Source organism: Coenobita brevimanus, chromosome 71 (genome assembly GCF_032717465.1).
Source record: "Coenobita brevimanus isolate Jiangsu-jjx chromosome 71, ASM3271746v2, whole genome shotgun sequence".
In the NCBI taxonomy this organism is placed as follows: domain Eukaryota; kingdom Metazoa; phylum Arthropoda; class Malacostraca; order Decapoda; family Coenobitidae; genus Coenobita; species Coenobita brevimanus.
The window spans coordinates 27026203-27041083 of record NC_137024.1 but is presented as its reverse complement, the minus strand read 5'-3'; the positions used below and the strand labels follow the sequence as shown (position 1 = coordinate 27041083).

The 14881-nt window shown below is 41.4% G+C and overlaps 1 protein-coding gene across 1 annotated transcript in view; it reads left to right on the top strand.

Annotated features, from left to right (window-relative positions):
* LOC145406713 (flavin reductase (NADPH)-like) overlaps positions 1-14881 on the top strand; it is a 103571-nt gene that overhangs the window by 26657 nt on the left and 62033 nt on the right. Inside the window, exon 2 of the mRNA XM_080277813.1 lies at positions 9817-9923. Within this exon, the coding sequence (XP_080133939.1) occupies positions 9817-9923 (107 nt within the window). The remainder of the gene's footprint in view (positions 1-9816; positions 9924-14881) is intronic.

Sequence of the window (14881 nt, the reverse complement as noted above, 5' to 3'; positions counted from 1 at the left end):
GAAATGGGATAAAGATAAAAAGCAAAATGATGATTTCTACCAAGAACTGGTTGAAGTAGAGACCCACAATAGACTGGTTCAACGTGTAAACAAACTAGAAATGGCTTTCAAAAATGAAATTGATGAAATAAAGAAGCAGATGCACTTGCAAAAGGAAGAAATAGAAAAACTAGGAAGGGAGGCCAATAAGAAAGACACAACCATCAGTGAACTAACAGTGGAACTGAGTACACTTAGGAAGAAAATGAGTGAAATGGCAAGTACAGTAGTCAATCACGAGAGTGTTATGGAAGAGTTCAAAAACGACACAGAGACAATTAGGCAAGTTAGCAGTCTTATTGACCAGAGCAGTGATATTGAGGAGAAGATAACACAAGTGAATGAAGCTGTGCAAAGCTACAAAAATGATGTAGAAACCACGTATGCTGAAATGGTGAAAGTAAAGAAAGACTTAGAAACAAGGGTGGAGGAAAAAAAGCATTAAAAAGGAGGTGAAAAGAATAATCCAAAACAATCCAAAGTTAGTCAGAGATTCAGCAGAGATAAACAAATCAATTGTAATCTCTGGTATAGAAGAGGAAGAAGTTAAAAACAAGATCACAAGAGACAAAAAGGAGATGGCAAATGTAATGAGCTTACTGAAAGAAGTATCAGAGGAAATCTTTAGTATAGACATAGAGGAACACAAAAGGTTAGGGAAATACGAGAAAAGCAAGACAAGACCTCTAAAGGCGACTTTCCAGAGTGTAAACACTGTGTAAGCGATACTAAAAAATGCATAGAATCTAAAGGAAAAAGAGGAGTTCAAAAATGTATGGATAAAAAGATGCCTAACACAAGAGGAACTGGAATTACTGAAAGAGAAAAGGGAGGAAGCAAAAACAAAAAATGAGGGAAGATCAGAAGAGGAGAAGAAGAAATTTTTTTTACAAAGTAATAGGATTGCAGGTACGAAAGTGGTACACAAACAGGATGGAAGAAAAAGGAAGAAGGTAGTAGAACCATGTCATGACAAGTATATAAACAAGATGATAAAGTTGATGTACTCAAATGTGGATGGAATGGTATCTAAATTACTAGAGATGAATGATTATGTCAGAGAAAATGAACCACAAATAATATGCCTAACTGAAACAAAATTAATACCTAGGATATCAAATGACATACTAAACTTAGAGGAATACAATATATGGAGAAGAGACATATATTTAAAAAAAGGAGGAGGAATTATAATATTAACTAAGAAAAATCTAAAAATCAAGGAAATAAAACTAGATATACCATCACAAGTAGAAATGATTGCAGTAGAGATCGACACATCTGAAGGTAAAGTAATTGTAGCCAATTTGTACATGCCACCCAGATCAAACACATGGGAAAGAGACGAATATGAGGACCTGGCAGAGAGTACAATTCAGAGCGTAAGATCATTGCTACATAAAATGGAAGAGAAATCGGAAAGAATTATACTAACCGGGGACTTCAATACAAATATAAATTGGAATATTCTAGATATAAATAGCCAAGAAAGCTGTTGGGACCAAAAGCTCCTGGATCTCGTATAAGAGTTTTTCTTAACGCAACATGTGAGGGAAACCACCAGAAAAAGAGGACTTGATGTATCTTCAGTGCTAGATCTAATATTTACAAGGCAAGAAAATGATATTGACAGTTTAATATAGCACCCTCCACTCGGCAAAAGCGATCATGCAGTACTAAATTATAACTTCAGGATAGCATATGACATAGTAAACAGCAATGATAGTTACAAAAAGAGCCTAAACTACAAAAAGGGAAATTATCAAGACCTAAAGAAGTATTTCTTAGAAGTTGATTGGGAAAATGAGCTTAGAGAACAAGATTTAAATGCTGTATATAAAAATTTTTGTGAATTTATGAAATAGGAATCCAGAAGTACATCCCACAGCACAAAGAAGCAGATAAGAATATACAGAAATGGTTCAATACAGAATGTAAAAAATCAAAAGAAAGAAGAGATTTGTTGTGGAATAGATACAGAAGACACAATAGTGAAAGGGGGTATAATAATTACAAACAGGCAAGAAACGACTATACAAGAATGAGGAGGGAAGCCCAAAAGCAGTTTGAGGAGGATATAATAAATAAAAGTAGTGATCAACCAAAGCTGTTTTACAGCTATATCAGAAGCAAAACTAAAGTAAAAAATATAATACAATCCATTACAGACGAGGGAATTACTTATACACAAGAGAAAGATATTTGTGAAGCACTAAATAAGAATTTCCAATTAGTTTTTACAGAAGAAAAAATTTTTGAGAGGGACTATGTGGAACACGCATGTCCACATATACTACCAGATATACAAATAGCAGAAAAAGTAATACAGGAGGAGTTAAGTAGATTAGACAGAGGAAAAGCAAGTGGTCCTGATGAAATTTCATGTTGGGTATTACGAGAATGTGCAAAGGAGTTAAGTAAACCATTATTTTTAATTTTCAAGAAATCCTTGAGTCAAGGTAAACTACCTGATATTTGGAAAAAAGCAAATATTGTCCCCTTATTCAAGAAAGGAAATAGACAAAATCCACTCAACTATCGACCAGTATCACTGACCAGTGTTCTAGGCAAGGTATTAGAAAAACTTATAAGAAAAGCTTGGGTAAATCATCTAGAAGAACACAGTATGATAACAGAAAGACAGTTTGATTTCAGAAAAGGAAAATCATGTGTTACTAATCTGTTGAGCTACTATGACAGAGTAACAAACACAATATAGGAAAGGGAAGGATGGGTGGACAGTATCTATTTAGATTTCAAGAAAGCTTTTGACACAGTACCACACCAAAGACTTTTATGGAAACTGTACCATCAAGGAGGAATTCGAGGCAAACTGTTTTGTTGGATGCAAGACTTTCTCATAAAAAGAGAAATGAGGACAGTACTAAGAGGAAACTAATCATGGAAAAAGTGACTAGTGGAGTACCACAGGGTTCAGTGCTGGCACCAATCATGTTTTTAGTATATATAAATGATATAAACAGTAACACTGGAAATGAGAGCTATCTGAATATGTTTGCAGATGATGCAAAAATACAAAGGAGAATTACTAGCACAGACTCTTGTAGGGAGCTACAAGGAGAATTAGATAAACTTCATGAATGGAGTAGTACATGGCAAATGGAATTCAATGTGGACAAGTGTCATGTAATCAAGTTTGGTAAAAGTGGAAAAAGACCTGATTGGGATTATAAGTTAGGAAATAAAACCCTATACACATCAGAAAGAGAGAAAGACCTAGGTGTGATTATCAATAACAGACTATCTGCGGCTGACCACATCAGCGAGAAGGTACGGAACATGTATACACTGCTTGCAAATATGAGAATAGCATTCACATACATAAATGAAGACATGCTAAGAAGGATAATAACATCATTCATTAGACCAACCCTTGAATATGTATCAGTAGTCTGGAGTCCTCATCTCAAAAAGAACATAGACAAGATTGAAAAAGTTCAAAGGGCCGCTACAAGATGGATACCAAGCTTAAGGGACCTAAGTTACGAAGAAAGACTAAATAAACTGAATCTACCAACACTACAGGAGAGAAGGAAAAGAGGTGACATGATAATGCCATATAAATGCATATCAGGAAAGGAGAAAATAGACATAAATGATTATTTAACATATGGAGAAGCATCAACAAGAGGACACTGCAAAAAATTGCATAAGAAGAGAGGTGATAAAGACGTAAGGAAATTCAGTTTCCCAAACAGAGCAATTGATCAATGGAATGCACTACCGAATGAAATAGTGTGTGCCAAAACAATTCACAAATTTAAGGATATGTACGATAAATATGGTTTAAGACACGGGACAGTACGAGCTTGACTCATTCCTGTAAAGATACAATTAGGTAAGAACAATTAGGTAAGAACACACACACACATACACACAGCTTGACTGTATTTTATATCTACACACACACACACACACACACACACACACACACACATATATATATATATATATATATATATATATATATATATATATATATATATATATATATATATATTCATCCATTCATCCATCATCCGATCCTACGTTGCCCCATGAGGAGCATAGGAGCTCGGGGCTAGGCAGTTGGTCCTGACATTTAAGATGAAAGTGACCAGCCTCACTCATCCCTGAGTGGCATTACATGAGCAATAAACCCCAACCATCCCTTAGATATAAACCTTCACTGGCTCAATCCGATTGGAGCGCAATAATTACCCACTAAACCACCAGGTGCCAAAATTTGGTTATATGGTTACCATCCAGCATAGTAAATGGTTTCCTGGTGTACAGGAAACCATTTGGCTTGTCACACAGTGTAGAATCAACAACAGGCAGAAGGAAGAGAAAAGAATGAAGGAATGAAAAATGGAAGAAGGAGTGTAAAGTCACCTGTAGGCAGAAGGACAAGGAAAGACTGAAGGAAAGAAAGACAGAGGAGGATGGAAGGAAAGATGGATGGGGGAGAGGAAAGGGCAGACACTCGAGAGCAACACTACATTGAGTGAGTGGATGGTGAGAGCCCCCACCTACTATATATATATATATATATATATATATATATATATATATATATATATATATATATATATATATATGTATATGTATAGCTTGGACGTTGTTGGAAGGACACAAGTCAAGAGTGAGAGCAGTGGAGATGAGTTATGTAAGAGGAGCCTGTGGAGTCACATGGAGAGACAGGCTGACGAATGAGGATATAAAGGAGCGTTGTGGTGTTGATGTGGATGTGATAGGAAGCGTTATGAGGAACACATTGAGGTGGTTTGGCCATGTGGAGAGGATGGAGGGTGAAAGACTGACGAAGAGAGTGTATGTGAGTGAGGTGGAGGGGGTAAGAGGAAGGGGGAGGCCGAGGATGAGATGGAGGGATGGGGTGGAGAGGTATATGAGAGAGGGGGGTGTGAGTTGGGAGCAGGGCAGTGAAATGGCGGGGGACAGGGCGACTTGGAGACGATTTGTTTGTGGCAACCCCAAACGGGATTGAGGCGTCTGGCAATATATATATATATATATATATATATATATATATATATACAGTATATACAGTATATACAGTAAGTACAGGGCGTCCCGAGAGGAAAGGGCACAATTTTGGGAAATGATAGATGAGGCAATTCTGAGCAAAAAATGTTAAATGAACATGTCAAAATCTCAGCCGTTACGGAGCTCCAGTTGCTGATGACCTGATGGGCGAAACTGATCTGCAGAATTTCCCCATAAGGTCATCAGTACGAGTAAGTGTAGCTCCGTAACGGTTAAGATTTGGAGACTTTTTTTTTTTTTTTTTTTTTTTTAGAATTCCCTCATCTATCATTTCCCAAAGTTATGCTCTTTTCTCACGAGACACCCTATATATATATATATATATATATATATATATATATATATATATATATATATGCAGCAGCCGTTTGAGTGTCCACTGCAGGACCGGCTTATCCCGACCGAAGTGAGAACGATACAGCCAATGTATCTCTACCAAGTGGCTTAGGGCCCGTTCACACATCGCCGAATGAGATGCCGAATGCGTGCCGAACCGTATTCGGCCGGGATTCGGCCAGAATCGGGCGCAAACTGCCCGAATTCGGCCTTTCTGTCTGCTGTCTGTTTGATGTCGCCGACAGTATACCGACGAAATAGAACGCAAACAGAATGCGCACAGACGCCAACCCGAAACTCTTATTTTGAAAACTAACCGTCATTTTTTCGGTGCGACATCGGTACAGCATCGACGATGCATCGGCGATGCATGAACGATGCATCGCCGATGCTGTACCAAGGGCATCCCGAATGCATACCGAACTTCCCACACCCACCCAGGGGTGTATAAATATGCGCGTACCAAAAGCCCATCACACTCCCAGTTCCAACAGAGCAACGATGGACATCACAGCAGTCATCCCCAGCGAAGTCAACAAGCAAGCCGCGGCCCTGTGGAGCAAAGCACAGACTGACTCCTGCTCTGCGTCAAGTATCTGACCTACCTGTCTGGCTCTCCTGCGACAGGCAGGAATCTTGGAAATGGGGTTGGAGTCCTCTGGGAACAGGTCTTCGGATGCCGCCTCCATTCTGCTGTAGATGCTGTAGTGCGCCCGTTCTCCTAGCTCTGGAAAGTGTGACTGGGATGCTTTGGCCTTTTATATATGCCTCGGTGGGCGGTGTTGTTCAAAATTCTGTATACATTCTTGGGACAATCGGTATAATTTTGGTATGTATTCTGTCCATATTCGCCGATTCATCGCCGACATCGTACCGATTTATAACGGTCATTTTGTCGGCGATGCATCGGCGAATGCATAATGAATGCTTGGAATGCATACCGAAGGACTACCGAATGCGACCCAAGGGCGTCCCGAGGAAGTGAGTTCGGGCAGGTCACACCGAATATTTCATGTTTGATGAAATATTCGGTGACTTGCCCGAACCCATTTCGAACACCCCGAAACGTTCCCGAAGTGCGCCGAATAGCCCAGAATTGACCACCGAACGTTTCCCGAAGCCTATTCGGCATGCATTCGGCTTCTCTTTCGGCGATGTGTGAACGGGGTCTTAGGCTGTCTAGAAGAGATTGTATGTAGGGTGAGAAGTGCGTGTAAGTGTGACTGTAGTGTTGGAATGGCTTTGGATGTGTATGTAGTCTGTGAAGCATGTGTAATCGGCCGCGCAAGCCGACTGAGTGGAAGCATGCTCTATAGTATGCGACACTGGTTCAACCACGGCACCCCTTATGTCCGGCAAAGTAGTACGTGGTCGGGAGAACGATCCCAAAGATTATTACCCTGGCGGGGCGCGAACCCTCGTTCTCCAGTGTACGAAAACGCACACTACCACTGTACCACAGAGGCTCCATATATATATCTATATATATATATATATATATATATATATATATATATATATATATATAAGCCACGTTTTCGCGGGCAATTTTGGACCGGTTTAGACCGGGCTGGACTCATGAGTGGTCGTGAGAACAGGCTAATGTCGGTCCGATCCTGTCCAAGCCTCCTATTGGATGCAAGAGTGATTGGGAGTGGCCTAGAAGAATGTCACTATGGTAAGAAATACAAAATTTCTGCCGAATTCCCAAAGAAATTGGGATGAAACCTGCCTTAAAGGTTCACAGAATACATTTAAAGTTGAACATAACTGAGTCTGTATTCTTTCGACGAATTTTGATCTATTCTTCTGCTTCCCCCCGAATTTTATTTCGGCCATTAATGCTTTAATAATCTTATTTCATGCGATCTAAAGTAATAATAAGCCTCTAGTTCATGGTGAGATTTATTTGGTTCCCTTCTTGGATGATCAAGGGCTTCTACTAGCGTTAGAAATCTAATTTAAAATAAACCTTTTTCCCAAGTCCGCCATTGTTGACCATCGATGTTTACACCCTGCCACGGACGCTCCTGGCCTCCTTCTTGGCTGTTGCTGACGCATATGTTTGTGCGCAGACCAGTCTGGCCTAGGCTAGCTTCTGAGGCAGGAATGCTTTCGACCAGTCTGTACCGGTCTAATTGTCTCGCCAGAACAGCAGTAAGACTGGTCTAAACCGGCCGATACTGGTCTAAAAGCCCCACGAAAACGCGGCAATATATACTCGCATATACAGGTAGCTGTATGTTGCTGTTTCGCAGTGGCGCCGCAGTCTTAACACTCACTGCGCTATCAGGTAATAAAGCAGTGCCAAGTGACCGTCGCTTCTCTAATGATTACGCGTTCTGGAGGTAGGTTTACTGCTGCGCTTTTGTTCTAACCTAACAAAAATCCATGATCCCTTTCTGCTCAGTTATTGGTCTAGTATAATAAGATTGGGGGATTCGCGTGATTAGTAGCGAAGGGGACTCATTTCTACCTCACAAATAAGGCTCACTGAAGTTCATGGAATGACATCATTGTATTTAAAGTTGTGGGAGTAAACCAGTTTAGTCAGGTGGGAACACACCGGCTGTAACATGCCTGCGACAGCTGCCTGTCGTGACGATGATTTCTTCCCGGAAAAAAAAAAAAAAAAATGTAGGACTCTAATAACCAAGACGTTGATTCACAAACAAAATTACCATCAGTCCCCCGACGTATGTGTCTTTGTATCTTTTTAGACAGGACAAGGGCAAGGGAGTACGGGATTTTTCCATGTCTCTTGTTCTTCCTGCAAAATCCAGTCAGAGCGCTGAGGGATATTATGGTAAGCTTGTTGATGATTTTGGGCCGTGAAAACAGTGTGGATCCCTTGTGTAATGTGCTGTGCCTTTTTTTTTTTTTTTTTTTAAATAAAAATTGCACATACTTCACAAGAGGACTGCCAAATTTATTATGTCGCCTTCCATAAAATATCGCCGTCATATATGCATCTGAAATTTTTGCTCACCATCCACTCACTGGAAATAGAGAACCTTCGGATGAGTCTAAAATGTGTCAAGCTAATGAATATCCTCTAATCCAGAAAACCATTTACTTCGCTGCTTCGTAAAAATTTAGCCAGCAAATGGATGCCTGGTGGTCTAGTGGGTTAAGGCACCACAACTGGATTTGGCTCATTAGGGTTTGAACTCAGTGGGTGGGTGGGGATTTTCGCTCACATTATGTCACTCAGGCAAAGCGACTTGTGACTCACCTTCATTGTTTGGACTGATAGCCTAACCCCGAACCTCTACGCTGCTGATGGGACAATAAAAGGTTATGTGACAGATAAACAGAGATAGACATAGATAATCAGATAGGCATGTTCAGAATATAATTGAGGTAAATTTTTACATACTGTTGCACGAAGAGGAAGCTGGACACAAATTTCTCTCTAGTCAGGAGCCTGTAGTCCTTTTACTTTAACTTGGCCCAGAGTTTTGTTCTTTTGTAGCTATTTTACAAAGCTCATTAGCAGAATAAAACATAGTGTGGTTCTGCATCCTATCCATAGCAATACCCTGTGATTCTAGTGTTGTAAGCATGTTGCATCTCAGTACTCATGATGAAGATATGGCAATTTTAGGCCAAGTTTGAGTAAAAAGGATATTGTGCTGCTGTGCCTATGAGTGTTACGTTGCAGGGCAGCCATCCTGGGCTCATATTCATAAACTTTCTTTCGCTTAAGTTGTGAATGAGATTGTTTGCTTATAATTTTATTTTCACTCACACATCTACCGAACACTTCACAGCCAAACCAAAGTCAGAATTGAATAGAAAATACAACCAGACAGCACCGTTACTGATATTATTTACAGCTATGGTGACTTGTTTTTGGTAAGACTGGCTGTGCCCTCTAATGATTACAACCTCTGTTTGATAGATTAATATTTATACCTTTTACAGAGAAGTCTGTGCCTGGAGAGTGCAAATATATTGAGTGTACTGCTGGGGACAAAAATTCGCCTTAGATTTCACCTTTACTACCTCTCATTTTCTTCCCCTGGCTGCAATAACTAAACAGAAAGATTGAGACTGTGTTTCTCTTCCCGACGATGATTCTTATATGAAGCTTCAGGAGGGAAAGTGACAGACATGCCTTAATGACACAGTGAAATAGGATTGAACTTTTGTCCCTGAAGGTAAAATGCAGTATTGGGTGTCAGGTGTTGAAGGCTAACATATTTTTTTACTAGGTGATGAAGGCAAACATGATTTTTTGCTACGTGGTGAAGGTTAACATAACACTTTTTGTCAGGTGGTGAAGACCGACATAACGATTTTGTCAGGTGGTGAAGACTGGCATAACAATTTTGTGAGGTGCTGAGGGCTAACATGATGATTTTTTGTCAGGTGGTGAAGGCTGACATCTTTGACAAGTCTGCTCTGAGGCCCATCGTAGCGGAGCACGACGCTGTTGTGTCGTGTCTCGGCTTCCCCAGAAATCCCCAGCCAGTCACGTAAGACCCAGGGGAGGGAAACATGCTTAAGATCGATTCTGTATCATAACCTAGATTTGTTTTTGCAGGAAGAACAAGGCATGGGAAGACTCTGCACTGTTCTTTCCATGTCCTTCCAGCTAAATCAAATACAAAAGCCTGCAATACTTTTCTTTTTGCTCCGGTATTAGTTATTGAAGGAGAAACAAGATGTATGGGGAAAATCTGAGCTCTCCTTTCCATTTTCTTCCTGGGAAAACAAATCACAGTTATGGTAGGAAATTGATCGTAACTTTGTGTCTGTATCTCGGTCCCCGTATTCTTACCAGGTTACGAGGTTTTCTGGTAAGTCTTTCATAGCAATTTATTTCTGCATAGGGCCACTTAATCTTCTGTCGTGTGTTCTTTATGCAGTCTGTCCCAGTATTAAAGAGGTATATTAAACAAAAGCAAATACTGCAGTGTAAAGCTCAGAATGAATTACTAAGAAAATGCGCAAGAAAGCCTTCAAATCTCACGAAAACTTGGGTTCAGTTAAGATGTTATTCAAGTTTGTATTTAACCGTAATACTTCAGCTTACAGTTCCTTCATCTTAACCTGGTCTAGGTTTTCGTCTTTTCTGCAGATTATTTCAAGCATAACTCAGTGGCAATAGGTTATATGACAATGCAACGGCTCTACATCCTCTCCAAAGCACTTCTCCGTGTCCAGCATCATATTCTAATGTTAACCTCTTTGTGCCCCGCGTCCCCGATATGGGAGAGAACTGGGCATTTTCCAAATTTAATAAAGAAGGGAACCCCGGGATAGGGATCTATGAGCTTCGTTACTATGAGCCGAAAGGCGGAGGGCAGTACGCCTAGCACCCTTCCAGCAAAATCCCTCGCACAGGAGCTCTGGGAGCTAAGGGGTTAAACACTGACCAATCAACCAACTTCTTTAACCTCTTTTTGCCCCACGTCCCCGATATGGGACAGAACTGGGCATTTTCAAAACTTAATACAGAAGGGAACCCCGGGGTAGGGACCTATGAGCTTTGCGACTATGAGCCAACAGGCGGAGGGCGATACGCCTAGCACCCTTCCAGCAAAATCCCTCGCACAGGAGCTCTGGGTGCCAAGGGGTTAACCTCTTGTTAGAAATCAGCATTCAGGATTGAGGTATGGCAATTTAAAGTCAGGTTAAAGTGAAGAAATTCAGTGTTGTTGTACAGATGACTATACTTAAAGTGCAATACTTTACAGTAGCTACGAGATGACTCAGTCATCATGACAAGTCAGGATGTGCCAGAATATCATAGTTTTACCAAACATACGGTTTTGTGCACCGGGAGACATGCTGTTTTAACATTAACTTGGCCTAAAAGTGCTATCTATCCGTCATGAATGCTGAGTTGTAAGAATACATTAGCATTTGAATATGCAAATTGTCACGAAGAAATGCCATGAAAGGGATGTACAGCCGTAGTATTATCAATATGTCGTTGAGTCACGTGAAATAAGCAGTAAATGGACGGAATTCTGGGCCAGGTTAGAGTAAAAAGAGTATAACATCGGGGCAGGATTCTCGTACATATTTAAGATCGATTCCCTGTCTTAATCATGAATCAGGAAGGACAAGGATGGGAGAGTGCAGAATCTTCCTATTTGTCCTGTTCCTCCTACCAAGTTAGTCACAAAAGAAGACCGTCCTACGTTGTACATATTTTTTGCATAAATAACAAGGAAAGGAGAGTGAAGACACTTCTCATGTCTATAATTCTTCCTGCATGCACAGATCAAAGTTACGACAGCATATTGATCGTAAATATTGCTGAGAAGCAGGATTCACCAGTTAAGTAGTGCTAGAGTGTTCCCAAGGTTTCCCGATGTTTCTCGTAGTTCCGTAGTTCCGTTATGAGTCTGAGTTGCCAGTTAGCCTGCTGTTTTTTTGAGCAAGTTACTTTGTAAGTTTGTACATTAATTTTTGATCTCTTTTTCTCTGTAATGTGTTATTTATGTGACTGTTTGTTAAAATATGTAATATAATTTTCTGTGCTAAATAATTTAGTGTGTTATGCAGTGTGAGAAAACCCCGGCATGGTTTGGATGTCTTCGAGTTGGTAACTGTTTTAACTTTTGCCTCGTCGAGAGTGTACCAGAAGCTTCGAAAGGCTATAGAAGGATGCGGAAGAGACTAGAGCAGTGTCAGTCAGTTTCAGTTCATTTTGAGTGTAGTTCATTTTGAGTGTAGTTCAGTGTCAGTGCAGTTTGTATATTTTCGGTACTTATGAAAATAGACAAGTATTGTTAGCAAAAAGTGAAGTGTTATTGCAGTTTGTGTATCTTAGGTGCTTGTGAAAACAGTGAAGTGAAGTTGGAAAGCATTAAGTGTAATTATTTGGAAAATAAAGACAGTGATCCTTAGAAGCCAGTGTTTATTCACCATGCCTGAGCTGATCTTGTGTACTGTATGCCGTAAGGCTGCCTCCAGGAAAAAACAACTCGCTAGGCAACGTCAATCTTATACTGGTCTACTGCTGTTGGAGCCTGTGGCAGTGTGGGACGGGGACTTAACACAGGTGTACTCAGGAGTAGGATCACTTAGGGCTGCAGTGAGTCTAACCTTCGACATGAAGGCAGAAGGTGTACAGACAAGAGGCCAAGCTAGGCAGGAGGATGCATTGCTGGATGCAATAATGAAGCTATTACAAGCACAACTACAGGCTCAGAATGAAGGAGAGAAAGAACTCAAACGACATTTACAGGCTCAAAATGAAGGACAGAAAGAAATCAAAGAACAGTTGCAAGCACAGAGTGAACGGCCTCAAGAGGCATTACAGGAGCAACAGAGGGAATTACAGCTGAGGATGCAAGGACAGCTAGATGCTTTCATGGGGGAAATGAAGGAAGAGCAGCAACAGTTGAAGGAGGAAGTATACACTGAGCTACAAGCAGAAGTGTGAGGTAAGCAATGACGTGATGGAGTTCAGACAGCTTCTAAACGACCAGCTGAAGCATGTAGACGACCAGTTGAAGATTAGCGAGGGAATAGTGACGGAGTGCAGACAGCATGTAGATAACCAGCTGAAGGAAGTAGTCGACCATGCGAAGATTATTAGTGAGGGAATTGAGGTTGCTGAGCCTCAGGTTAGTGTACAGGGAGTATATGAAAAGAATGGACAGTGTATGGTGGATCTTGACAGATCCCAAGCATCTAAAGGTAGCATTACAGGGTTGAATAATCAGAATGTAGGAGATTGAAGTCCTGGACTTAATTATGGTGCCCCAATTTTTAGGCCCCAAACCTCTGATGTACACCCTATAAAAAAAGAATCGGGACCCTTACTGCACGATACAATATGCCACACCGCACGAAGGAATCTGAAGCCCCAACTGAGTTCTGGTGCGTATCAGTGGTCATTGCGAGACGCATCAGCTCGTGGGGTCCCGATTCTTTTTTTATAGGGTGTACATGGCTATAATGGGGGTCCAATTAAAAAGGAACCTTAGGAATTTGATGGTAGAGTATCTTGGGAAGCATACCGTGCACAGTTTGAGTTTCTTGCTGATCAGAATGGTTGGGATGATAGGCAGAGGGCAGTGCAGTTTGTTACTAGCCTCAAGGGTGCCGCAATGGAAATACTGAGCCAGACTTGACTTCAGTAGAGGAGAGGAACAGTTATCAGTCCTTAGTAGAAGTACTGGAATACAGATATGGGACCATATACCAGACAGGTTTACAGAGCAAGATTCCAGAGCCGTGAACGGGCTCGAGGCGAATCTCTACAGCAGTTTGCTCATGACCTGGAGAGTATGGCATACAAGGCGTACCCTGGAGCAGCACCTAACCTGTAGGCTATTCTTCTAAGGGACCAGTTCATCGATGCTCTTAATAGTGCAGTGTTGAAAGTGCAAGAGAAGCAGGCATAGCCCAGAAGCATGCAATAAGCACAAGCGAGGGCTCTAGAATCTGAGTCGTGCATCAGGTCCAGTACATCCACTTTTCAGGCAGGTCGTAGTGCTGGATTCAAGGCAAGAAAGGCGCAGATGTGTGAAGCGGAAAATTTAGAAGGGAGGTACTGGTACTGTGAAAATCCAGGACATAGGAAAAAGGACTGTTAAAAGTGGAAGAGGGGACAGGAGAAGATCAGAAGAAGTTCCTGGTACTGTATGAAGCCAGGACATCGGAAAGTGGATTGCAACAAGTGGAAGAGAGAACAGAAGATCGGAGAAGGTTGTTGGTTTTGCGGGAAGCTGGGACACAAGAAAGTGGATTGTTACAAATGGAAAAAGGAACAAGAATGGAACAGTGCAAGGAAACCCACGATTGCAACAGAGGTGATGGACATGTAGTGAGGTGGGACACTTCTGCTATGAGTGTACAAATGAGAAGGGTGAGGGTAAATTAGTGAAGGCTGGTGACAAGAGGCAACAACCAGCCAGTTTTTCCCAAGAAGCCCCACCACTGAGGAAATGCAGGAGAACCTTGATGAATAGTGTGCGAGAAAACGGAAGAACAGAATCCAAGCAGCGTAGTAGGATTGGGAATTTTGACAAGAAATACCACCGTACTGTTGTGACAGGGCCAGCATCAGATGCGGAAGACCTGAAGAGGATGCAGATGGAGGATGCAGATTTACAACCAGTGCTAAAGTGGCTGCAGTGGTGTACAGTGCGATCATCTTGGGAAGAGGTTTCCAGTTTCACCCCTACAACCAAAAGCTACTTGTCCCCTCTTCGTTTGAACAAAGGACTACTGGTGCATCAGTGGGAGACACCAGATGGCCTCAGCAAGTATTGGCAACTGGTGGTTCTGAAGAAGATGAGGTCCGAGATCTTGGATTAGTCTCATAACCAGATCACTAGTGGGCACCTGGGAATGAAGAAAACTCTAAGCTGGCTGCAACAGAGGTTCTTCTGGACTGGCATGTGGCAAGATGCTGAAGAGTGGTGTCAGGCCTGTGATGTATGCTGTGCCGAGAAGGAACCCAAGAAAC